At 39.1% G+C, this 27,065-nt stretch overlaps 1 protein-coding gene across 1 annotated transcript in view; it reads right to left on the bottom strand.

The window, feature by feature from the left end:
* The window catches only part of LOC136875368 (dynein beta chain, ciliary), a 782,313-nt gene that overhangs the window by 163,091 nt on the left and 592,157 nt on the right, over nt 1–27,065 (bottom strand). Inside the window, exons 38-41 of the mRNA XM_067148948.2 lie at nt 16,921–17,145; nt 6,789–6,999; nt 3,413–3,689; nt 79–361 (exon numbers count right to left, since the gene is read on the bottom strand). Of these exons, the coding sequence (XP_067005049.2) occupies nt 79–361; nt 3,413–3,689; nt 6,789–6,999; nt 16,921–17,145 (996 nt within the window). The remainder of the gene's footprint in view (nt 1–78; nt 362–3,412; nt 3,690–6,788; nt 7,000–16,920; nt 17,146–27,065) is intronic.

The raw sequence follows: 27,065 nt of genomic DNA, 5'->3' as shown, positions 1-27,065 counted from the left end.
CTTACAATACTTTGCCTTTCCAGGGACGATATATTTTTTGTTTACTACTACAACTACTACTTCTTTAGTTTTGCTCACCTGATCCTGGAACATAGCAGATCCAAATGCCCAGACACATGCAAACACAAAATAGATCTCATACCACTCCTTAGGGCAGTCAGTGGGGACATTAGCTGGAGTGAGCAGACACTCGAGCAAATGGCACAACATTTGTATGTGAGAGATCTCAGGAATTGGTGTGATCTTCTTGAGTCGAGTACGCAGAACTTCCAAGCAGGGTGGAATGTACTTGTCAAACAGGATTATAAGGTTTGCTTTCTCAGATTGGATTTGCCGTGATTCAATCCAACTTGTCACAAACCTTCAAGGACACAAATGTTATTCTTAGTTTATTTTCACATGTTTCAAAAAAATTCTAGTTATAATTTACTGTTCAGTGCTGTTCTACTTGCAGGAGAAAATACTGTATAGGAATAAAAGATGTGCTGGAACTGATATAATACTAGTGTTAATTCATGTTGTAGATGATATGAAGTATAAGATACGGAAATTTTCTAAGAAATGTGGGAATTTGAGCTAACTTAAAGTGTGTCAATGCAAGAAAAATAAAAGCTCTTCTTACCAACCAGAAGAAAAAAACTTGGAAAATATGTTATATATATTTTTTTTACATGGGAGATGGGGTTCGAACCCCACTGTCCGCAGCCCATAAGACGGCTTTTTGTGGTATCCCAGTTTCACACCAGGCAAATGCCAGGTACCTAGCCCTTTCCTAGCCCATCACCGCCAAAAGACTTAATTGTGTCAGTGCAACTTTAAAACACTAACAAAAGCAAACAAAACAAGTGTCATTGAGTAGGAAAACAGTCACTGAAGTCTATGAAAAGATCATGTTTATAACAAATTCTTTTCTGAGAGAATGCTGTCCCACAATAACCCTTTACAGCCATATTCAATTCTGGTTAAGAGCTGTCTATGCTTAACAAGTTGTATGGTTCTCACTTTGTTTCCAAATTGCTGGTGATATCAGGTAACAAAGAGCCTCTGTGGCTCAGGCAGCAGCATGCTAGCCTCTCACCGCTGGGTTCCGTGGTTCAAATCCCAGTCACTCCATGTGAGATTTGTACTGGACAAAGCGGAGGCGGGACAGATTTTTCTCTGGGTTCTCTGGTTTTCCCTGTCATACTTCATTCCAGCAACATTCTCCAATATCATTTCATTTCATCTGTCATTCATTAACCATTGCCCCAGAGGGGTGCGACAGGCTTCGGCAGCCGGCACAATTCCTATCCTCACCAATGGATGGGGGCTTCATTTATTCCATTCCTGACCTGGTTGAATGACTGGAAACAGGCTATGGATTTTCATTTTCATCAGGTAACAAAGAAAGATATGATAATTCAGATATTATAGCATTCATCTTAGATGAATATACAGGGTGAACTTTAATAAAACTGACAAACTGCAGGGACTGATTCCTGACTGGAAATGGAGGAAAAAATTATGAACATGTGTCTGGAATGGACGATGTGTGTGCAATGACAACAAATAGTCCCGGAACACAGTACATAGCTGAATCGCATCCACATTACAGCAGATGTTCAAAGTGGTCTCAATTGGCTGCAATGTATGCATTCAGACGTCATATCATGGATTGTCTCACTCTTTCGCATGTTCCGGGCTCTCGTTGAATAGCGTCACAGGCGTCATGAACACACTGTTGAAGGGTCTGCACATCAGGAACATGTGCAGCATACACAACTCTTTTCAGATGTCCCCAGAGGTAAAAATCCAGGGGTTTTAAGTCCGGTGATCTAGAAGGCCATGAAACAGGGCCTCTGTGTCCTATCCAGCACCCGGGGGAAGACGTTGTTGAGGTGTTGCAAACTGTAATGAGGAAGTGGGGTGGTGCTCCATCATGCAGAAATCACATAACCTGTCTTATTACCAAAGGCACATTCTCAAGCAATCCAGGCAGAGTATTCTGCAGGAAGTCCAGGTACGTTCCTCCGTTGAGGCATTGTGGAATAATAACTGGTCCAAGTATGTGGTCACCAAGAATCCCTACCCAAACACTGATGCTGAACCGACGCTGGTGAGATGCTTTAACCATTCCCCGGGCATTTTCTGCAGCCCACAGATGATGATTATGCAGATTGACAATGCATTTCTGGTAAAGGTTGCTTCATCGGTAAAGAGGACTGATGACAGAAATCCCATAACTCTGATGGCCTGGTGCAAGAACCATCGACAAAATCCTTCCCGTAGAGGGAAATCCGCTGCTGATAATCCTTACACTCATTGCAGGTGATAGGGATAATAGCGGTTGTCATGCAGGATACACATAATCGTAGTCTGGCTTACACCATGCTGGCGGGCCACTTGCTTGTGGCTTGTACTAGGGTTCGTCTCAATGTCCTGTAGAACCTGTTCCTCCAGATCTGGTGTACGTACAGTCCGCCTCCTCCCTGCACGTTCATCTGTCTGAAAGGACTCATGATCACACAAACGCCGAAAAATGGTTTGAAAAGTTGTGTGATGTAGTTGGTGTCTGTGAGGGTACTTGTTTTGGTATAGCCGTGCTGCCTCTCGACTGTTTTCATTGGCTTGGCCGTACACAAACACCATCTCGGCTTGTTCCCTACATGAATACCAGACCATTCTGCTTCTGGCAGTACGCTGCTTCAATCAAACTATCTGCAACAGAAGAAACACATTGCAAGTAGTCAGAGAAAATTTCATTCGTCCGTGCTCTCTACCGTCACAATGATGCATTTCCAGACACATGTTCATAGGACATTTATTCCTCCGTTTCCAGTCAGGAATAAGTCCCTGTAATTTTTCGGTTTTATTAAAGTTCATCCTGTATAAAGGAGTAGCTACTGGGCAACCTAAAGTGTCGTTCTATTTGACACCCATGCACGACCATGCTGAAAACTGTAATCCATGTTGCAGAACCATGTGTCACCTACTTAAGAAAATTTGAATAAAAATGACACAAGAAAACTCTTTAAAGCCCAATATAAAATTCCAACTATGACATAGAGGAATATGAGCTATGGCAGAAATTTAAGTATTTGATTTTTTGTTATGAAAATATACACTTCAAAATACTTTTTCTATATTTCTGATAAGATAGCATGTTCTTCTTGTTTATGGAGCATTTCAGTTACTAGGGACTCAACTTTTCTCAATTAGTTAATGCAAGAATTAGCTGTCTTGAGATACTGCAACTAGAAATTAACTACGGTCTGATTTCTGTCTTTATTCCTTTGACTCATCCTACTCATCATCATCATCACCGTTATGAGTGTGAGGAGTATTATTTATGTATTTTTGTGTTTGGAGCTTATAACCATACATTATCCCATTTTATAATAAGCACAACTGTTTGTTTATTAAAGTCACTCACGGGTTCCATCCTAAATCTTGAGGATTGATGTACAAGATGCCGGCCCGAGACACTGTTGCAGGAGTGGCTGTCCTCAAGTTGGAGATCTCGAACAGTAGCCTCATGAAAGGTGTGAGAGCAATACGTTCATTGCTGGCCAAGGTTAGCACCTTGTTATCATCCATGACAGTGTTCAGAGATTCAATCCACATAGGATCAATATCACCATCCAGCATTATCCACTTGGGACCATCTCCTGATATGTTGGCCTGGTCTCGCATCAACACTGAGATTAGCCCTATGACAAGAAATAATCAATATGTAGAAACTAATTAACTATTAAAAGACACATAAACACATACATCACCACAGCATATATCATACAGTGAAACCTCATTAGTGCATTCTTCATTAACATGTTTTCCCGCTTAGCACATCGTAAATTCGAAGTCCTGATTCTCATTGTATTAACTCTATATAAAAATACCTCACTTATCGCGTCACAAATTTTCACTATTACCGCTTATTACAAGTACGATCACATTTTTCATAGCACTCAAAATGTTATTCGTCATCCCTCGTGAAAGAAACATGATTTCCAACTCAGGTGGGAGCCGTCGCCACAGTTGTGAGATTACAGAAAAAGAGCAAGCCATTAGTCTAAGGGATATTCAGTTTTGCTTGCTGATTAGCAGCAAGATTGCTGAATAACACAGTGAGCATATTCGTGCTTGTATTTTGCATTCCATTCAGAAGTTAGAAATGTATTTTGTGTTGTGTGGTACGGTGAAGTGTAGTGAATATTTGTCATGTGATACGGTAACCTATATTTGGATTAGGAACATATAAACATACCTGTCGCATCACTAATTTTCGCTATTACCACTTAGTACAAGTACGGTCACATTTTCCCTAGCCTTGAAAATGTTTTTTGTCATCCCTTGTGAAGGAAATGTGATTTCCAACTCGGGTAAGAGCCGTCGCCACAGTTGTGTATTTACAGGGAAAAAGGCCTTGAATTCCTGAACTTCACAGGATAAGTTGCACCTTTGGGGAGCAAGTCATTAGTCTCAGGAATGTTCAGTTTTGCTTGCCGGTTAATAGCAGGATTGCTCAATAACACAGTGAGCCTATTTATGCTTGTATTTCACACTTCATTCATAAATTAGAAATTTATTTTGTGTTGAGTGGTACAGTGAAGTGTAGCGAATATTTGTCGCATGATACGGTAGCCTATATGTGGATTAGGGACCTAATCATGTGAAATTGACTAGCGTGGTGCATATTTGTCTCGTGCTAGCCTAGTTATGGATACAGAAAAAAGTGAAATTCCTTACTAATGAAGACAAAATTAAAATCTGTCATTAGGTGGACTGGTGTCTGCATCTTAAAGAGCACAGATGTCGTGAATGTTTTGACTCGATCATTCGAGTTGGTCGAAGTTTATTAAAAATGGTGGCCAAAGTCATTCCTCCCAGTCACAAATGGTTGAGTGTAACTCCAATTCATTGCCTAAGAGTGTGACTAGAAAACAATATTTATAACCCACTGCTCTGAAATAAAAGGCTTCTACTAACATTTGTTTTAGAAAGAAATAATACTTTGACTTTTTTTTTTTTTGGCCCCCGTGCACATGTTTTCATATTTGTTATTTGGTGTTTTTCACATCTTTCAATGTAGCAGAAAAGGTTTTCATATTTGTTCTCTCATGTTTTTCACACCTTTTAATATTTTCCTCTCATCTTTAAAAAGAGTAGATATAGTTTTCACTGTAGCCGTGGATACAAAACGTAAAATGCCCTCATGTCGGAAAAAATTGTATTTAGTGTCTCGATATCCCTGCTGGATAGTTTTTATTCATGTATTCAGTAGTACATTTTCTTGCTTAATACGTTCCTTTTTGTTGTTCCCTGAAGAAAAGTCTTAACAAGGTTTTACTGTATCATTTTTGTACTTCTATTTCTATGACAAATAGGATATCAAAGTCACTTGTTTGTTCCTTTCCACCCCTTACATTAACTTGTTGGGTTCCTTTTCTTCTTTTGAGTTTGTCCTATGCTCAAAGTCTTTTACCACCTGTATTCATCTTTATCTTCTTGTCTCTTCCCTTTACCTGTGTTTATCCAGACTTCTTATATTATGTATCTCACATCAGGACGGCAGCATGTGAAGATGTGGAGATTGTTCTTGTCTTTTGTGTTTTTATGTTTATTCTTGCCTCCTCTTTCCCAGGTCATGAAGGCTCTTGGAGGAAGAGAAAGTAAAGTCTTCCATTATCTGTAACTTTGACACTAAGTGGAATGGATTAGTTAGCAGTTAAGCCACCTTTGCTCCAAGGAATTAACCTGGTACTTACTTTTGGTGTAGGCTGAGTGAACCTCAGGGCTATATGCCACTCCAGAAGTGGAGATCTTGTTTGTTAAATTTTTAGATTTCCTGACAAGGAATCAAACCTACGTCATTCTGGGTGAACATCCATTACCTTTATGCCTCAGCTAGGAAGCCCTTCTTTTCATGTCTGTCTTTTTATATATCACTTGCTTGTTTCTTTCCATTACTAAAATACTAAATGCTGTGTTCTTTCTTACCTAAATGGAATGATAAAGATGCTGGTAATGAAAGAATAACTTAGAGCTAACATAAGAGGGAATTATACCTACAATCCTTCTCTTGAACATACTTGCAAGTTCTAAGCACCTGAAGGCAATAAATTTGGACTTTCATATTTTTAGTAGTAACTAGTCCTGATTCACTCTGATGTTTTATATCAGCTACTATTATGGTGGACTCACCACGCCCAAAGGCCGCCCCGTAACTGGAGAAGAGATGCTGCCTCCTGGTTTTCAGTGGCATTTCCTCCACTAAAGGAACTCCTCTGTCTGAAGCTGTCGACCCTTTTAGACAGTTGGGGTATTGACCATCATTCCAACACTTAGTGATGTCATTTCTATTGCTCCGTCTTTCTACACTGACTTGTCATTGTGCTTATCCTACAGTATTATGTGTTCTTTTTCATGTTTGTATCTCTCTACTGTATATACAACTTGATATGCTCTACTTATGTAACAGAGCTCTTCTAGTTGTTTGTTCATTTCTTCACTTGTTGACTTGTTTGTAAAGGTTTTCTATATATTGAGATAGAGCTGTCAGTCCACTTACTGAAATCTATGAATCTTCATTCATGAAGTTTCAATTTAATCAAAAGTCAGGGTAGATATTTTTCATTTTAGAAAATATGTAAAAAATTACCAGGATGGCTTGACAAAGAGTCTTCTACACGTAAAATTTATCAGCCTGTAGAACCATGGTTTACTGATAGTCCTACTTTCTTCAGACATCTCATCTACAGTTGCAGCAGGAAGGATAATATAACACGGCATAATACAGTATTACTTACCATCCTTCCATTCTCTGGTGGCGGGGTTGATGATGCCAAATAGCTCATCATTAGTGACAGCTTTAGGATTAAGGTCATTGTACACAGGTTTTCTCTTCATATTCTGGTATGTTTTGAAGAGTGAACGCCACACCATAGTCTTTCCAGTCCCTGCATTGCCCACAATGAAGACAGAATGTCGCACTTCCAACAGTTCTTCCAGTTGAACAATCTGTATTAACAAGAGAAGCTGATCAGAATCAACATTCACATGCATCTATCACACACTATCTGTCCAGTATTAATGTAGTCAATGCAACAGCAAGAAGCCAGATTTGATATGCAGTGGATAGGAAGAATGCAGAGTTAGCACAGAAATGAGTGACACCAAAGGTAGGATCACTTTAGTCAAGAGAGACCTATAAAGACTCCTTTTTAAAATGATTTATATATATATATGGAGTAAGTAACTGTATACAGTACAGTAATATTCCCATCTCAAGAAACATTTGTGATGTTATAGTTGTAAAATGTGTGAATTGTTTTTACCCTCAAGATTGACTGTGTGTGTAAAATGTGTAGGTCTACCCTCAAGACTGACTATGTGTAATATTTAAAAAAGAATGAGCAAAAACTAAGTGAAAGGTTTTCTGTAGTGTGTTTTAAGGGAAAATGTTAATAATTTTAGGGTGTTTGTTTTCGGCGATTTTATTATGCGTAGATAATTTTTTCTGTAAAGGTATTGTCTTTATAACTTTTGGGGCATGGTGTAATTGCAAGTGCCGGCTTTGGTAAGATGCTTCTAGTAGGTTCCGGTTACATCAGAATGGAAATTTCTCAAAGCTAGGAATGGTATTTTCTCACCAAATTATCTGGGCCCTCATTGGCCAAAATAAAACCCATTCCTATTGGTGAATGAAAGATATGTGGGTGCGCTAATTGGTTATTTCTCTATTTCACCAATTCCGGCTGCTGGCCACTTGGCCAGAGCCAAGCTTGTTCCCTCCGTCTTTGTTGTTGGACCGGCGAAGGGAGAAGTAGTTTCCTTCATCTGATGGGTCTCCCGGCCTTCCGAGGTAAGCACTACTTAGTTCATGTTTTGGGTTTTAACTTTCAAATGTACTTTCTTTACCCTGCAGAGTTTGCCCAGAATTTCTTCCATTCGCCAATTTTAATTTCAAATCTTAGTCTTCGCAGCTAGTCATACCCATTTTGTTTTAGAGGCATTCCCCTTTTCCTTTGTGTAGTAATCATGAAAATTTCATTCCTCTTTCCTTTTTTAATTGGGTAAAATATGTAAATTTAAAACTTCCCATCGGGTTTGCCTCTAGTAGTGCTGTTTTGCCTTAGTGTATTCCCATTCCGGATAAGCTCCTTATTCTGAAGTGTTTTAGTGAAGGCAGCTACCTAGATCCGGCTCGGAGTTAAGACTTTTATAATTAACACCTTTTCTGTTCCTTCTTTATATCTTAATATGTAGGTGTGATTTGTTAATCTGTGTGCTTTTTTAAAATGTATTTGGTTAAATTATTTCTGTATATTATTTTAAAATCACCGCCATGAAACTGGTACTCTTGGTATTATGCATCTCTCTAAATTTGCTGTGTCGGGCTGAGTGGCTCAGACAGTTAAGGCGCTGGCCTTCTAACCCCAACTTGGTAGGTTCGATCCTGGCTCAGTCCGGTGGTATTTGAAGGTGCTCAAATACTACAGCCCCGTGTCGGTAGATTTACTGGCATGTAAAAGAACTCCTGAAGGACTAAATTCTGGCACCTTGGCGTCTACGAAGACCGTAAAAGTAGTTAGTGGGACGTAAACCAAATATTATTATTATTATTATTATTATTATTATTATTATTATTATTATTATTATTATTATTATTATTATTATTATTATTATTATTAAATTTGCTGTGTTAACCTTAACTTGCATCATTGATGGCCCTGTTTGTAATGTTATTTTCCAGTTGTTGTCTTAGTAAATGTAATATTTAATGGGAGTCACCATTAATTTCTTTTTCCCGGCAACACAATACCTTCTCACAGCCCGGGTAGGGTCTCAACCGCTTCCCATCTCCGTTCCTTTAGTTGTCATGTTGGCTAACCTGGTAGTAATATTCTGATGTTTTCCGGTACTTATCATGTGTTCGATTTTATTTGATCTTTCACAGACATCATTTTCTTAATAGTGTTTATTATTATTATTTTTACTTTCTTGAAGCTGTGTAATCTCTGAAAAGGGCTTACAATCTTCTTCTTTGTTGTTTATGGCTACTGCGGACCACGGGGCTCGTATCTACTCTTCGGTAAAGTTGTTGCTTTCTTCTTCTTCTTATTCTTCTTCTTCTTCTTTTTCTTCTTCTTCTTCTTCTTCTTCTTCTTCTTCTTCTTCTTCTTCTTCTTCTTCTTCTTCTTCTTCTTCTTCTTCTTCTTCTTCCAATACTCCTTCATTTGCTGACTATGAGCCAGCTTTCTCTCTTCTGTCCACTTAGTTCCTGTAATCTTCTTACTTGTAAGGGACGTTGGGAAAACACCATGTCAGATGGCTTGATGGAACAGTATTCAGTCATGAGTTTGTCCCAGTGGGATACCTAGTTGTTTCATATCCGATTTAACTGACGTGATCCATTTGTTCTTAGAAGCCTTGCCTCTTCCTATTACTGTGAATATCCTGTTGGCGAGTATTTCGGAATCCAGACGGGCCAAGTGTCCATAAAAGGTCAGGCACCTTTTCCTTATACACGTGACGATGTCCTCCTGGTGTTCATACAGTTCATCATTATGACGGATTCTGTAAATGCCTCCTTCCTCTCTGATTGGTCCTAATATCCTCCTCAGGATCTTCCTCTCTTTTAACTCCAGCTTTCTGAGTGGGCCCTTCCTGGCCATTACAAGGCACTCGGAAGCTTACAGAACAGATGGTTTGACGACCGAGTTGTAGTATCTGAGTTTGAGGTTCTTGGAGAGGCACTTAGATGAATAGATACTATGACATGAGTGATAAGCCCTTTCAAACCGGTACATCTGGCATTTATGGCTAGGTTCTCGCTCTGATTCGCAGAGATCCATTCTCACAAGTACTTAACTGCAGGTACTTTTCGTATGATAGCGTCTGTGAGAGGAATTGTAGAAGGGGCCTCCTTGATATTGGTCATAAATTCAGTGATCTGGATGCTGATCAGACCAGTCTTAACTTCTACACTATAAAGACTCTGTAAGTTGTAGGTAGCCTCCTCTATATTGTTTGCCAGTAGAATGATGTCATCGGCAAAGGCTGGGCACGGGACAATGAGGTCGTCTCTCTTGTACCCAAGCTTCAGTCCAGGTCCCGGTGGTAGCATTGTTCTCCGTTCCCTATGATCTTTTCCAAGACACAGTGGAAAAGAATGCAGGAGAGACCATCACCCTGTCTAACTCCTGTTCTGATTGGAAAGCTTTCAGATAGTTCATCTCTGAATCTGACCTTGGACGTCGTGTTCCTCAGAGTGGCTTGAACTAATCGTAGGGTCTTCCCATCCAGACCAAGTTCCCATAGTATGGAGAAATGGGTCTCTGTCCACAGAGTCATAAGCTTTCTGAAATCAACCAGGACCACCACCCAGGGATGTCTGCCTTGGCTTTTGTAATTGAGAACTGTCTTAAGATCGTGTATCTGTTCTGGACAAGATCTAGTCTTACAGAAACCAGCTTGGTATTCACCTAACTGTGAGTCTAGCTGTGTGATGACTCTATTGAGCAGGGTTACAGAGAGGATCTTGTAGGTAATTTGTAACAAGGAAATACCTCTATAATTGTTGAGGTCTGCCTTACTTCCCTTCTTGTGGAGGGGATGAATCATGGCAGACATCTGTCCTTCGAGTAGGGCCCATATGTCCTTTATAATTTGATGGATGCTCTGCAAAGACTGGTCATCTGCATGTTTCCACATCTTGGCAACTATGCCGTCTTCACCTGAAGCCTTGTTGTTATTGAGACCACCGATGATATCCAATCATTCTTCTCTCATAGGTGGTTGAGAATCAGGGTTCCTGTATGAAGGCTCATGGAAAATAAGCTTTTCTTCAGCTTCCTGTGTGTTTAGTAGCTTCTGGAAATAATCTGCAAGAGTTTTGGTGCAGTCTTTATTGTTCATTTGAAGTTTTCCATCTGGTGCGTGGAGGATGAGGGTAGGAGCTGTGTACTGGGTTGTTTGCTTCTTAGGTCCTTTGTACAGGTCTCTTGAGTTGTTTCTCTGAAAATTATTTTCAGCCTGTTGCATTAGGCTCCTGAGGTAATTTCTTTTGGCACTGCAGATGGTGTTAGCTGTAGCTTTTCTTACAAAATATATATATTTTTGGAGAAAATAACTATATACAGTAATATTCCCATCTCAAGCAACATTTGTGGAATCCAAGGTAATATATTATTGGTGCATCAATCCACTATTGCACACAGATGTGTACTTATTCATGGGGTAAATAAACACATGGTCTGAACTGCAGCCTTTGTCAGTCGAGAATAAGATAAAAATACATTTCTTATCAACATTTACCTTTGTGTATCAACATGTGCATTGTATCTGACAGGGACATGAACCAAGGACTAGTGATCTAGTGGACACGCATTTCTTCATCTGGGAGCAAGCACGCGGGATTTCAAAGCTTGGAACATCACGTACATAGCTAGAATGTACTTCCCCAAGCTGAGCTAGGGAATCCCTGGGTGAAAATAAGGGAGAAGTTATCCCCACCACATGTTGTTGGTGAGTGGGAGAAGTACACTTTTAGCATCGTAATCTGGGAACCATCTTTAAAACAGGAATTAACGATTTTAATAATATGAAACTGTACGACGATTCTAAAGAGCTGTTCATGATTTGTGAATTTATTTAGAGAGTATGACGTCCTTTATGGTGATAATCTTCTGTTAAAAGAAGGAATAGATGGTTAAATAACAGTGGAAAGTTACAGAGGCCATGTGTTAAATGTCTTAACGCCCATTTGACAGGAAAATGAAATGAAATGGCGTATGGCTTTTAGTGCCGGGAGTGTCTGAGGACAGGTTTGGTTTGCCAGGTGCAGGTCTTTTGATTTGACGCCCGTAGGCGACCTGTGCATCATGATGAGGATGATGATGAAGATGACACATACACCCAGTCACTGTTCCAGCGAAATTACCCAATGATGGTTAAAATTCCTGACCCTGCCAGGAATCGAACCCAGGACCCCTGTGACCAAAGTCCAGCATGTTAACCATTTAGCCATGGAGCCCACCACTTGACAGAAGGAACCCCATGAGTGAGCCAAAATTTGAAGACAGTTATTTATTCATTACAAGGAATTCTGTGATTAGATTTTGTCCGGGTGAGTTTTACCATATCATAAATCACTGGTCACCTGATTATTGCACTGTTGCGCCTCAAGTATGCTGAGAATAGGGCATATAAGAAATTTGAGAGGGGGAAACTTCTCAGCTAATATAAGGCTTTGGAAGTGTCACCCCAGGGAGTCTGTGTTTTTGTCTCGTGAGAAATAGACGTGTGACCATCTTGAGTAACAGAGTCCTTTCTATTTCTTTTCTGTTACAGAATAATGGTTAATGTCTTAAACAATTGGTGTATGAGGAGAAGTGATATCGGTGATTTACAACAGCACGTGTTCGGGTTATCGGTCATAATTCAGAGCACAAACTCAAACTATTATTATTATTATTATCGTTACTGTCATCACTCGAAACAAAGAAGGGACAGTTGTAACCCTCATAATAACAGTTATAGTGAGCAGAGACACAGGGCTTGAAACTACGACGCCACTCCTAAAATAAATGTGGGTGTTTAATTAATAACTGTGTATGTGTATTTTGATTTCGGGATCTTAGATTGAAAATCGGGCTGTAAAGTGCGCGTTTGAAGCTGATGTACCTAATGGGCCTAACTGTCTGTGTTCTGTGCCGTAGACCAAGGAGATTCCATTGCCAGGGATTATGGAGTTTCATCCTAGGAGTTCCAGTTCGGACCTGGTCATCAAAGCAGTCGACATGGAAGCTATAAAGCAGTAAATCATTACGAGGTGTAAGTACACTTATTTTACTAGCATGACTCATAGTACAATGGAATATCCATTTAAAGTTCATTAATTTGTAAATAATAAATTGATAGGGTTTCTTTATTTTAATATCTAAATGGTCGCCATAAGACCTATCTGTGTCGGTGCGATGTAAAGCCCCTAGCAAAAAAAAAAAAAAAAATCTAAATGTGCTAATTAAAGGCACAGTGTTCAATTCAAAACAAGTCTGAGTGAATTAGATTTTGAAAATATGGTAGATTTTATTTTATTTATTTTATCCTTCATTTTTCTTTTTTTGAAATTTTATTGGGTTTGCTTTTACATAGTTTGACTTACAAGTACAATGGTTAGTGGTAGTAGTGTCCACTGGAATGTTTTTCTTATGTTGATTGGCACTCAACCAGTGGTATCATCATGCATGCAAGTAGTATTTTGATGTAGTTTAGTCGTCGGATGAAAGGAGCACCAGAGTGAGCTGTCGTGAGGTTCGGACCATATCCTCTCATGTAGCTAGGCAAGAGACGGAGATTTTAAATTCATCCATAAATGAAATAAATGGCTGTGAGTTGAGAATGTAATAATGCCATCCTAAGAATTTTGTAGAATCTTTGATGGAGGTGTTATAATAGCTAATTGTTTGGTAGTGAGTTTTTGTATCGCTGTACAGGGAGAAATGTAACATAGGGAGACAGCAGAGATTGGAAGACGGGACTCTGAGTTGGAAAGATTGAACACCCGCTGTGAATTGGAATATGAGATGAAATGACTCTGTAAACTAGTATATTAATGGGCTAAGTATGAATTTATAAGAAACGATAATATGAAAGCTGTGAAGGCAGGTAAAATTATATGTAAGAGTGAAGTTCTCCACCCGAATGAAGATGTGTGTTAGCTGACTGACTGGGGAAGATATATATTTATGTGACAGGGAAACGCCCACAAAGAGGATTCCTGTAGAAGAAAGAGAGAGTGAGGTGGTTTTTTTTTTAGACGAAACATAGCCAGGGTTTTAGACAGCTGGGTCCCTTTTCCAAGATATGTGATGGATGTGTTATTTGACATATTTGGAAGATTATCCTTTACTTTAAAGTACTTTGGTCAGTGAAAGTCTCAATTAAGTAGTGTGATGCAGCCATTTTTGCATGAATAAGATAGTTAGGATTTCCAGTGCCCATCTGCGGAGTCCAGTGATCACTTGTTTGAACCCTACACCGTGGAGATCCGTGTTCATTTGTATCTATTGTATTATGTGCTGTTTTATTGTGGTGATTGCATTTTATTTTGACTTGTGAACACAGGTTCCAATCCTGGGGCTGAGTGTGTGTATGCTGGGTTCGATTCCGAACCAGAGCATTTCATGTTGAAATATTCCCGTGTGTTTAGTGTGAATTCTTTTAAATGGGTTTATTTATTTGTTTATGAAGTTGGATCTAGGATAGGCTTCACTCAGACTTGTGTGAAGTTATGTAAATATAACCCAGTGTTAATGGGGATAGTTTGAGTGATTTATTTGTTTAATATTCCGTATATGTAAGGTCATGATCAAATATGGTTTCATGGTACTAGTCTCGTCCTCAAAACAAATTGAAATGATCTTCAACATGTTAACTGTGAAACTTGTTATTACTAATTGTAAATTCAATGTGGTATATTTGCATCATTTTTCACAATCATCAGGATGATAATAAACCCTTTAATTTTAAAATTTTAAGATAGTGTTCTCATTCGATTTTAGTGATATGACACCCGCATTCTCCGACCCTTTATGCCGCTAAGTTATTTTATATATTTATGATGCCCACTTGATTTATACCCAGTTAACAATCCTGTAGATTTATCCCTGGAGATTTCATGGGTAGGGGACGGGTGCAGCATGTAACTACTAACAGTTAAAACAGATGTTACACATATTATTATTATTACTGTGTTACGTAAAATGTGTTACATCCGGTTGTCATTAGAAAGATCTCAATATATTAAAAGGTTCAATGGTTCCCTGTTGAAGTTCACCACAACATAAAATAAGACTGGTCCACACCACAGGAGGATGTTGATCCTAATTTAGTGTCAGTGCAACGTAAAGCCACTAGCAAGGGGAAAAAATCCTAATTTAAACATTTTGAAATATTTTTAATAATGAACTTTGTTATGTGTGACAAGTAATTTGGTTCTCACTACATCCAAGTCCTTGTGTATCAACACATCAAAGAACAGTTTTAAGATTTCAGTGATTAGCTTGCCAGTAATATGTGTAATGTTTTACGACTTGATAGATGCACTTTCTATTCATATTTTAGTTTGGTGTTTCGTTCTAGATTTTGATGAGTCATATACTAGTGTGATACAAATATTCTTTGCATATCCCCGGTACTTCATTCTAAAACTACGTTCTTCCACTCTTGTTCTTCACATACTAGCCACAATCTTAGTCAATCACCTGACTCTCCCGCTCCCCTGACGTCAATTCTATTTCTTGCAATTTCCAGAACAAATTCACATTCATATAAATACGTACCACCGGCCTAACCCAGCAAGTTGAACGAGAGCCCATTCCCTGATGGATGTGCAAGCACATTACCTTGGATAGAGCTGGTTTTCTGTTCCATCTACTGAAACTATTTTCTAGGTGAGACATAGAGGGCAAATAATGTGACATATCTTCTCTTATTATTCTATTCTTATTATTCTATTTGTTGTTGCTGATGGAGTTGGGGGAATCATTGACTTATAGGCCACTATTTTTTATTCTGGGTCAATGGGCTACATACTTTTGAACTAATCTAGGGCTCACATTGTCATTCAGAGCACTTGAACTGTTCTAACCTTTAATACATGATGCAAATCCTTGTGTGTTTTGGACTCATTGCTTTGTGCATCTAACAACAAAATTTTCTGGTCGAGTCTCTTGGTTTCCTTCACTTCCTCCATTTCTCAGCCTATCCTATATTTTATTACATTTTTTTGTATCATTCACAGTATATAGATCCTTAAGATATTTTGTATAATAATTTAACAAGCTTAGGTTCTACTTCATTATTTGTCTACAAATTTTTAGTGCATTTTTTTTGCTAGTTGCTTTACGTTGCACCAACACAGATAGGTCTTGTGGCAATGATGGGACAGGAAAGGGATAGGAGTGGGAAGGAATTGGCCGTGGCCGTAATTAAGGTACAGCCCCAGCATTTGCCTGGTGTGAAAATGGGTTTAGTGCATTTGATTGCTCATTATGTTAAATAGGCTTATTTTCTTGTCTAAATGTAAATAGCACTTACTTTTTGTCCAAATATATCCCCCTGGCACAGATGTATGTACATGTATGGGCCTAGCTCAACTGCTTTTTACTAAAGTTCTTTTCATCACCCTATTTTTGTAATGTAACCACCTAAGTAATTTTGGGCTAACATTTTTGTGTAACTTATCGTAAGCTTGAATTGGAAATTATTCCTGCAATTGTTAGTTGTTATCCCCCGCTGGTTGGAAATGTACACAGTATATTATTTTATTGAAGTAAAAGCAACTGTTATTATTGAATCTATCACTTCCTTTAAGTACATTTATCGTTGCCATTCTCTACATTCCCGGAACCCTCTGGCCTTATTATTTTCCACTGCATATGCTTGCTATAATAACTAATTATTATTATTCTTGCTCTCTTAATCTATTCTCAATTATCAAACTTGGATTTGCCCACCGATCCGTATCACTAGTTTCCTCATGGATTTAAATTCTATTGCTCCCTTTTAATAATTCAGTGTAAATAGTTTAGAACTGATGGTATTTATCTGAAGATGTCAACTAAGTGGATGAAATATATACTAGTGTTTGCCGTCAGGTAATAACTTTTATCCGAATAAATAATGTATTGTACTGGTGGATGTTTTACATTTATATATGTTGTATTAGGCATAGCAAGTCAGCAGAAGAGGAAACAGAGCAAGTGTTTTTCAAAAACAGTAGAGCAAGCCTTGGATCAGGCGGAAGTTTGTTCATTCTCATACCCAGCCTCCTGGAGTGGAGAATCTATGGTGGCGATGAAGATGGGATGGTGATGATGATTATGACAGAGTATTCTTCACCAAGAATCTAAGTGGAATATGAACAATCTTTACCTTGAGAATGAAGCTGTCCTCAGGCTGCAGCTTCAAATCTATTGCAGCTTGTTTGACCATCTTCTCAAAGTCAAGATCTCGTTTACGTGGAACATCCAGGGCAGGAAATAGGTCGCCAATGAGTCCCATGAAGACAGGGACGTCATCTGTGACAATTTTGGGAATATTGAAGTCTCTTAGCGCTCTCATCAGTACTTGATCTTCAGGACGACCACGATCCCCTCTCTGAAATCAGTCAAGTAGAAGATCGCTAAAATTAGATACACCTATACCATTCCATTCAAGAGTAATGTACCAGGCAATCAGTAAGAAAATATTACTTTTGAGTTTTTCACTTCTTTTCATCTATATTGCCCCCTATTTCCCGGTCCAGCTCAGCCAGTACATGAGAGATCCTGAGGTGGATTATTTGTTAAGGAGCTGTCCTTCTTTCAGAGACATTTAAAGGGAGAGGATTGACGACAGTAAAGAAAAGAACAAATCACAACACAGGTTTGACATTTATTCCATAAGCACTAATTTAAATAAATCATAACATTTCATTGTAGCTGTTTTTCAAACAAACAACTTCACGGTGTTAACATTTTTAATTGAATTTACAAAATTCACTAGTTTAACTTCTTCATTCACATAGGCAAAGACTTTTTGTGCGTGCTGGTGTATCAGGGATAATTTATTATTTTATTCCATACACTGGAAAGATCACAAATCTGACAGGGGAGGAGAAAGGTTTTGGAACTGGTGGGCAAGTGGTCCTTATCTTGTGTAAAACAATTTCTCAACAAGTAAAACCAAGAGTATACTTTGACAACTTTTTCTGTACCTTCGAACTAATAATCTACCTGAAAGAACTGAACATTGATTCCTTGGGAACAGTGAGAAAAAACCGCCTCAAGAATTGTCCGCTAGAAGATGAAAAGTCGATGATGAAACGTGGTCGAGGCAGCTACGATTTTTGAATGGATGAAACGTCTGGTCTTATTCTGGTTAGGTGGGTCGATAACAAAGTTGTGTGCCTAGAAAGCTCTTTTTGTGGAATAAAACCTGTTTCCACAGTGAAACAATGGAGCAGTGCAGAAAAGAAGAAAGTAGATATTACTTGTCCCGAATGTGTTACTCAGTACAAGAACATGCATGGAGTGGACTTGTCTGGCATGGTAATAGAGCTGTATAGAGTACCGCTCAAATCTAGTCGATGGTATTTATGCCTGTTTGGGTTTGTTCTCAATTTATGCACTGTAAATGCATGGTTGATATATCATCGAGAGTGTGAAGAAAGGAAAAAGAAATCCCTGAAGATATTCAGGATAGATATTGTCAATGCTCTCATGAGTGCAGGAAAAGGAAAGGGTGGAGGGTGATTGGGGATTTAAATGAGACTATGGAGTGGGTATGTGGGAAACTGGGAGTGAAATTTCTAGATCCTAATGGGTGGGTAGGAGATAGGGATCTGCGCTCAGATGGCCTTCATTTAAACCGCAGTGGTACGTATAAGTTAGGAAATTTGTTTGGAAGGGTAATAGGGAGGTACATTCAGGGAAATGGGATGGCCTAGGGAGCGGTGATAAGGGAACAGGGAACTGGAAATCAAGTAGGGATGACATAAAATTGTTAGTGTTGAACTATAGAAGTATTGTAAAGAAAGGAATAGAATTAAGTAATTTAATAGATATATATTTACCAGATATTGTAATAGGAGTTGAATCATGGCTGAGAAATGATATAATGGATGCAGAAATTTTCTCACCACACTGGAGTGTGTATCGTAGAGATAGGATAGGAATGGTGCGAGTGGGAGTGTTCATTCTGGTGAAAGAAGAATTTGTAAGCTACGAAAAAGTTAAAGATGAGACACATGAAATTCTAGGTGTAAGGCTCATTTCTAAAGATAATAGGCAACTTGATATATTTGGAGTGTACAGATCGAGAAGGGGTAGCACTAACGTGAATTCGGAATTATTTGATAGGATAGTCAGCTATGTGGGAAACTACATGGAAAGAAATGTGATTGTAGCGGGAGATCTGAATTTGCCAGATGTCAATTGGAAAGGAAATGCGAACGACAGGAAGCATGACCAAAAAATGGCAAAAAAGTTAATATGGGAAGGACAGCTGATTCATAAAGTGATGGAATCAACCAGAGGGAAAACTATCGTGGATGTGGTGCTGATAAAACCAGATGAGCTCTATAGGGAAACTGAAGTAATAGATGGTATTAGTGATCATGAAGCTGTTTTTGTGGTAGTTAAAAATAAATGCGATAGAAAGGAAGGTCTTAAAAGTAGGACTATTAGGCAGTACCATATGGCTGATAAAGCAGGCATGAGGCAGTTTCTAAAAAGTAACTATGATCGGTGGAAAACGGTAAATAAAAATGTAAACAGACTCTGAGATGGGTTTAAAGAAATTGTTGAGGACTGCGAAAGCAGGTTTGTACCTTTAAGGGTGGTAAGGAATGGTAAAGACCCACCTTATTATAATAGAGAAATAAAGAGACTAAGAAGGAGGTGCAGACTGGAAAGAAATAGAGTTAAAAATGGCTGTGGATGTAAGGAGAAATTGAAGGAACTTACTAGAAAATTGAATCTAGCAAAGAAGGCAGCTAAGGATAACATGATGGCAAGCATAATTGCAGTCATACAAATTTTACTGAATAATGGAATGGTATGTATAGGTATTTTAAGGCAGAAACAGGTTCCAAGAAGGACATTCCAGGAATAATTAATGAACAGGGGGAGTGTGTATGTGAGGATCTTCAAAAGGCAGAAATATTCAGTCAGCAGTATGTAAAGATTGTTGGTTACAAGAATAATGTTGAGATAGAGGAGGAGACTAAGGCCAAAGAAGTAATAAAATTTACAAATGATAACAATGACATTTACAGTAAGATACAAAAGTTGAAAACTAGAAAAGCGGCTGGAATTGATCAGATTTCTGGGAATATACTAAAGACAATGGGTTGGGATATAGTACCATATCTGAAGTACTTATTTAATTATTGTTTGGTCGGAGGAGCTATACCAGATGAATGGAGAGTTGCTATAGTAGCCCCTGTGTATAAAGGAAAGGGTGATAGACATAAAGCTGAAAATTACAGGCCAGTAAGTTTGACATGCATTGTATGTAAGCTTTGGGAAGGCATTCTTTCTGATTATATTAGACATGTTTGTGAAATTAATAACTGGTTCGATAGAAGGCAGTTTGGTTTTAGGAAAGGTTATTCCACTGAAGCTCAACTTGTAGGATTCCAGCAAGATATAGCAGATATCTTGGATTCTGGAGGTCAAATGGACTGTATCACGATTGACCTGTCTAAAGCATTTGATAGGGTGGATCATGGGAGACTACTGGCAAAAATGAGTGCAATTGGACTAGACAAAAGAGTGACCGAATGGGTTGCTATATTTCTAGAAAATAGATCTCAGAGAATTAGAGTAGGTGAAGCTTTATCTGACCCTGTAATAATTAAGAGGGGAATTCCTCAAGGCAGTATTATCAGACCTTTATGTTTTCTTATATATATAAGTGATATATGTAAAGGAGTGGAATCGGAGGTAAGGCTCTTTGCGGATGATGTTATTCTCTATAGAGTGATAAATAAGTTACAAGATTGTGAGCAACTGCAATGTGACCTCGAAAATGTTGTGAGATGGACAGCAGGCAATGGTATGTTGATAAACGGGGTTAGAAGTCAGGTTGTGAGTTTCACAAATAGGAAAAGTTTTCTCAGTTTTAATTACTGCGTTGATGGGGTGAAAGTTCCTTTTGGGGATCATTGTAGGTATCTGGTTTTTAATATACAGAAAGATCTTCATTGGGGTAATTACATAAATGGGATTGTAAATAAAGGGTACAGATCTCTGCACATGGTTATGAGGGTGTTTAGGGGTTGTAGTAAGGATGTAAAGGAGAGGGCATATAAGTCTCTGGTAAGACCCCAACTAGAGTATGGTTCCAGTGTATGGGACCCTCACCAGGATTACCTGATTCACTGGCCACAACATGGACCGAAAGGATGATGCCGATACTGCCCTACTGGATACTCAACAGTGAAGTGCTCAAAATGTGACTTGGATCTGTGTTTTGTACCTGGTAGGAACTGTTTCCAGGCATTTCATGTGCGATCTTAAAATGTAACTTCTTCTCCTACAGCAGCAATGATGTTTACAAGGAACACATTACTGATTGTTACTTTTTGGCAATGTTGCTCTCAAGCAACACACTCTAATTTCTGTATATAATGCAAATGAATATTTGTCAACACATCAGAGCATTCAAAGTGTCCATTTGGTGTAAGAAATATTCTTTTAAAAAATTTTCCTTGAAAATTTGGGTGTCTGCCAATTTAAGGGTTAAGCCAATCTTAAGGTATCGTATTATGAAAGCAAGGAAGGAAGGAGTGAGTAGGATAGAAAAGTACAATACTAGTGAACTGAAGAATAAGGAAGTGTCAGAAAGATATGGGGAAAGAATGGCAGAAGTTCTGGTAGAGAAATATAATAAACACCAAACAGTAACGGTCAAAACCAAATGGGTTGCTCTGAAGGAAAGCATTAAGACCGTGGCAAAGGACACACTAGACATCGTACCCAAAAGGAACATAAAGAAATGGTTTGATGAGGAATGACAAAAAGCCACAGAAGAAAGAGATAAGGCATATAAAGCATACTTAGAGAGACCAACAAGGGTGAAGAAACAAGAGGTTGAAAATCAGAATAAAGAAGTAAGGAATGTATATCGAAGAAAAAAGAGAAGAAAATTAAATGGCTAGAATAGTGGAGGAATTTAAGGAAGATAACAGCTACATGGCTGACAGGGAAGCTACGGAAGTGAAAGAAGGATTCAAGGCAAGAACAAACATGTGTAAGGACAGAGATGGACAACTTTTGGGAGACAAAGAAGGGATCGAAGATAGATGGAAGGAATATTTCCAACACCTTCTGAACCCAGTAGAAATGGAAGGGAAAGCACTAACTACTTCAAGGAATAACAATGAGACAAATGAATCGGAAGTCACAGCACTATCTATGCAAGAAGTGATAGAAGCCATACAGTAACTAAACCCTCTCCCCCCCCCATGGCACTACAGCCCTTGAAGGGCCTTGACCTACCAAGTGACCGCTGCTCAGCCCGAAGGCCTGCAGATTACAAGGTGTCGTTTGGTCAGCTCGACGAAGCCTCTCGGCCGTTATTCTTGGCTTTCTAGACTGAGGCCGCTATCTCACCATCAGATAGCTCCTCAATTCTAATCACGTAGGCTGAGTGGACCTCGAACCAGCCCTCAGGTCCAGGTAAAATTCCCTGACCTGGTCGGAAATCAAACCCGGGGCCTCCGAGTAAGAGGCAGGCACGCTACCCCTACACCACGGGGCCGGCCATACAGCAACTGAGAAACAATAAAGCACCACGTATTGATGGAATCCCTGCAGAGTTGTGGAAATACGGAGGGAGCATGCTACAAGAAGCTATATACGATCTAATTGTGAGAGTGTGGAATACAGAAGAAATGCCTGAAGACTGGCGCAAAGGCATCATATGCCCAATATACAAGAAAGGGGATAAGTTGGTATGTAGCAATTATAGAGGGATTACACTGCAGTGTACAGTATATAAGCTGTTCACCTTGATCCTGAAGAATAGACTGGAACCCCTGGTGGAAGAAATTCTAGGAGAGTACCAGGCAGGGTTCAGGAAGGGAAGATCCACTATTGATCAGATATTTACTGTGAGACAAGTGTTGGAGAAATGTTGGGAACGGGGCATAGATGTGGTACAGATATTTATCGACTTTCAACAAGCATACGACTCTATTGACAGGGATAAATTAATGGAGATATTAACAGGGTTCAAGATACCAGAAAAGCTGGTGCGACTAGTGGAATTAACTATGAGAAATATGATGGCGGGAGTGAAAATTCAGACTGAAGTAGGCAGCTTCTTTGAAGTGAATCAGGGATTGAAGCAAGGAGATGGCTTGGCACCAATTCTATTTAACCTGGCACTAGAATCAGTGATTAGAAAGTAAAGGGTCGACAGCAGTGGAACACTTCTATACAAAATAGCTAGACTAGTGGGATATGCTGATGAAAATTAATTGAATGGGAAGAACAACAAGGGCAGTTAAAGAAGTACTTGAAGACTTGAGTAGATAAGGCAGAGAGATTGGACATAAGATCAATGAACAAAGACAAAGGTAATGGTGCAGGCTCAGTGAAGGAAGTATACAGATGACCAACTTGTCCCTGAAGGATCCAAAGTGGAGGTGGTGGATGAGTTTAAATATCTTGGCGTACATCTAACCAAAAAGAATGACTTTTTTTCTTGCTATTTGCTTTACAACTCACCGACACAGATAGGCCTTATGGCGACGATGGGACAGGAAAGGCCTGGGAATTGGAAGGAAGCGGCCGTGGCCTTAATTAAGGTACAGCCCCGGCATTTTCCTGGAGTGAAAATGGGAAACCACGGAAAACCATCTTCAGGCCTGCTGACAGTGGGGCTCGAACCCACTATCTCCTGATTACTTGTTACTGGCCGCGCTTAAGCAACTGCAGCTATCAAGCTTGGTAACATGAATGAGGAAATGGTAGAAATACAGGCAAGAATTCAAGCTGCCAATAGAGCATACTTCGCAGTACTACCTCTTTTCAGAAGTAGATATATAAACCGGAGCCTAAAAGTTATGCTATACAAAACCCTCATTCACAGTATAGTGATGTATGGAAGTGATACGTGGACCCTCCCAAAGAAAGCTGTGGAGAAGATAGATTCCTTCGAAAGGAAAATCCTGACGAGAATTTATGGACCCATATGTGTACAAGGGGAATGGAGAATTAGATATAACAATGAACTATATTCCCTGTATGGGGAGGCACCCCTGTCGCATGCCATTCGAATTAAGAGACTTAAATGGGCAGGCCATCTAATTAGGATGGAAGATCACCGAATCCCAAAGAAGGTATTCTTAGGAGGCTTTGGAGGAAGAAAGCCTGTGGGAAGGCCACGTAACAGATGGGAAGATGGTTTACATCAGGTTGCAGCACACATCCTCAAGATCCGGAATTGGAGAGTTGCTGCATGAGATCGACAATTTTGGCGGAGAGCAACTGGGGAGGCCACGACCTAAAAACGGGTCGTTGCGCCATAGAAGCAGAATGATAAGGTGTGGGAACACAAGGAGTTGGTTCATTATTGTGACGTGTGCTATGAGAGTATATATATTTGACCTATTTCAAGTTAATTCTTTATCATTTAAAACTATCTTAAATTTTATCATCAAAAATTGTGGTACACCCTGTACTGCACGTGTCGACTTTTCTGGGACTTGCACAAGATTCGAGATGTTTCCTAACAAGCATCCAATTAAACGTTTTAATTTGATTGGGTTAGATTAATCGGAAGGTAACTCCTGTGCGCTCATTGGTCATTAATTTTGCTGTGGCATTTCCGGTTGCACCATCCGGCATGAGCTACCTTTGGGAAGCATGTTGCAGGGTGGTTGGATTTCTGTCTTTGACATCATGTAGAGCGGACGGGTTGTCTGGGAGCTCTGCACTCCATTGGAGCTCTGGCTTCTCTTGGGGTGAGCAAATCTTAAATTTTCTAATGTAGCTTAATTTTACTTCATTTCACCTTTTTTTAAATTTGTCACATGAGTTTACCCATTGATTTCTTTCAACCATTTACAGTGGTATAAAGTGGTTTTACATCCATCTTCATTTTGACATGAGGCAAGTTTTTTAACAGTTTTGTAATTTAAATTAATTTTTCATTAAGCTTGGCCTCAGTAGTTCCGTTTCCTTTTTATTCTCTTTTGACCTGTATTTTTTGGTGAAGGTGGTCGCTTCATATTAAAAGTATTTTACATAAAATTTTAGTACTGATGAGATTGTAAAGCTGCAACTTAATTCCTTCAGGGTTACCTTTTCTATTTTGTATTTGATGTTAAAGGTAGTGTTCATTATTTACTTTCTATATGTGTTTATAATAAATAAGTATTTATGATAAGTAGATTTTAACTAAATTATTCTTTGTTTGAAGTTTGGGCCACCAAAAGTCCTTCAATTCACAACCTTGTAGGGTTCCTTCTGCGTTCCACATCCTGCCGTTAGTTTCTGTGTAGTTTACCTTTTTTAATGTTGATTTCATGATATGATTTTAATGATTCTTAAATTGCATTTAATGTTGAAATGTTTTTCTTTCTAAATTGCATTTCATGTTTCAAATTATTACCCGCTACAATTATCTCTTTTATAGATTTCTTCAAGAAGCCTCCATGGCTCAGGCGGCAGCGCGTCGGCCTCTCACCGCTGGGTTCCGTGGTTAAAATCCCAGTCACTCCATGTGAGATTTGTGCTGGACAAAGCGGAAGTGGGAGAGGTTTTTCTCTGCGTACTCCACTTTTCCCTGTCATCTTTCATTCCAGCAACACTCTCCAATATCATTTCATCTATCAGTCATTAATCATTGCCCCAGAGGAGTGCGACAGGCTTTGGCAACCGGCACAATTCCTATCCTCACTGCTAGATGGGGGATTCATTCATTCATTCATTCATTCCATTCCTGACCCGGTCAATAGACTGTAAACAGGCTGTAGATTTTCATTCAGATTTCTTCAAGGCATATGATTCAATCCATAGAGAAGAACTGTGGAACATCATGATGGAGTTTGGCTTGCTCATAAAATTAATTAACACGTGCAAACTGTGTATGGATGGTAATGTTAGCTGTGTTTTGCTTAAGGGCAGAAAATCAAGTTCCTTCCAGAATAAGACTGGTCTGAGACAAGGGGATGAACTATCTCCTCTTCAATTCAACATTACACTGGAGAAGATTATCAGGAAATTAGCTCTTGTACCTGCTGGCATCATATTGGGGAGACAACATAAAGTCCTTGCATATGTGGATGATATTGCTCTTAATGGCTGCAATTAATTAGAAATTAGGCAGTTATTTGTGGAACTAAAGGAAATGGCAGCAAGAATTGGCTTACGGGTAAATGATAAAAGACACATTACATGGCTGTACACAGATTGAATCATGATGAGGTTGACAGATTGCCTTTGAAGATTGGCAAATATATATTTAAAAGAGTAGAGGAGTTTAAAATTCCTTGGTGTATTAATCGATGAGCAAAACCAAAGTCAACAGGAACACCAAGCTAGAATTAAGAATGTAAATAATGCATTTTACTCTGTGAGCCCTATATTAGGCTCCAAGTTTTTAACAAGAAATACAAAAATGACTTATCTACAATACAGTCATTTGACCAGTACTTCTGTACGGTTCCAACACATGGAGTATAACTAAGAAAGAGCAGCAGCAGTTGCAAGTCTTTGAAAATAAAGTTTATAGAAAAATATTTGGCCCATGGTTCAATCCTATCTCTCAAAGCTGGCAGAAAAGATCTAATTATGAGATTTACACCCTTTCTCAACAACACACTATAATGTGTGTGATAGAATCCAACAGACTGTACTGGGCTGGACATGTACTGAGGATGCAGAATAACAGAGCACCAGTAGATCTATACAAGGGATCTCTTAATGGAAAAAGACCTTCAGGAAGACCCTGAAGCACCTGAAGCATCTGGAAGAAGGAGATCAACAAGGTACGCCAGATCCTCCAAACTGATAATTGGGAAGAGCAAGCTCAAGATCGAAAGGATGGAATAGGATTGTGAGATAGGCATGGGAACTTCACGCCCTCAGAAGCCTACGGAGTGAGTGAATGATGTTATTGGTCCTTTCGAAAATTATTACATACCAAAAGTTATACAAATTACAAGTTCCAACATATTTTTTTTACAATTTGCTTTATGTTGCACCAACACAAAAAGGTTTTATGGCGACGATAGGATAGGAAAGGGCTAGGAGTGGGAAGGAAACAGACATGGCCTGGTGAAAAATGGCAATGGAAAACCATCTTCAGGGCCGCTGACAGTGGGGCTCAAACCCACTATTTTCTGGATGAAAGCTCACAGCTCCGTGCCCCTAAAAACACAACCAACTCGCCCAATCCAATCATTTATGTCTTACAGTTTTACCATATCAGTGGTGAGCTGAACGCGTCCTCGGACACTCCAGGCAATAGAAGCCATACGCCATTTCACTACCATACCATTGGTGATGGTTTTTGTCAAGATT

This window comes from Anabrus simplex, chromosome 1 (genome assembly GCF_040414725.1).
Source record: "Anabrus simplex isolate iqAnaSimp1 chromosome 1, ASM4041472v1, whole genome shotgun sequence".
Taxonomy (NCBI): domain Eukaryota; kingdom Metazoa; phylum Arthropoda; class Insecta; order Orthoptera; family Tettigoniidae; genus Anabrus; species Anabrus simplex.
Note: the sequence above shows the minus strand (reverse complement) of the source record. Positions and strands in the feature narration are given on the sequence as shown.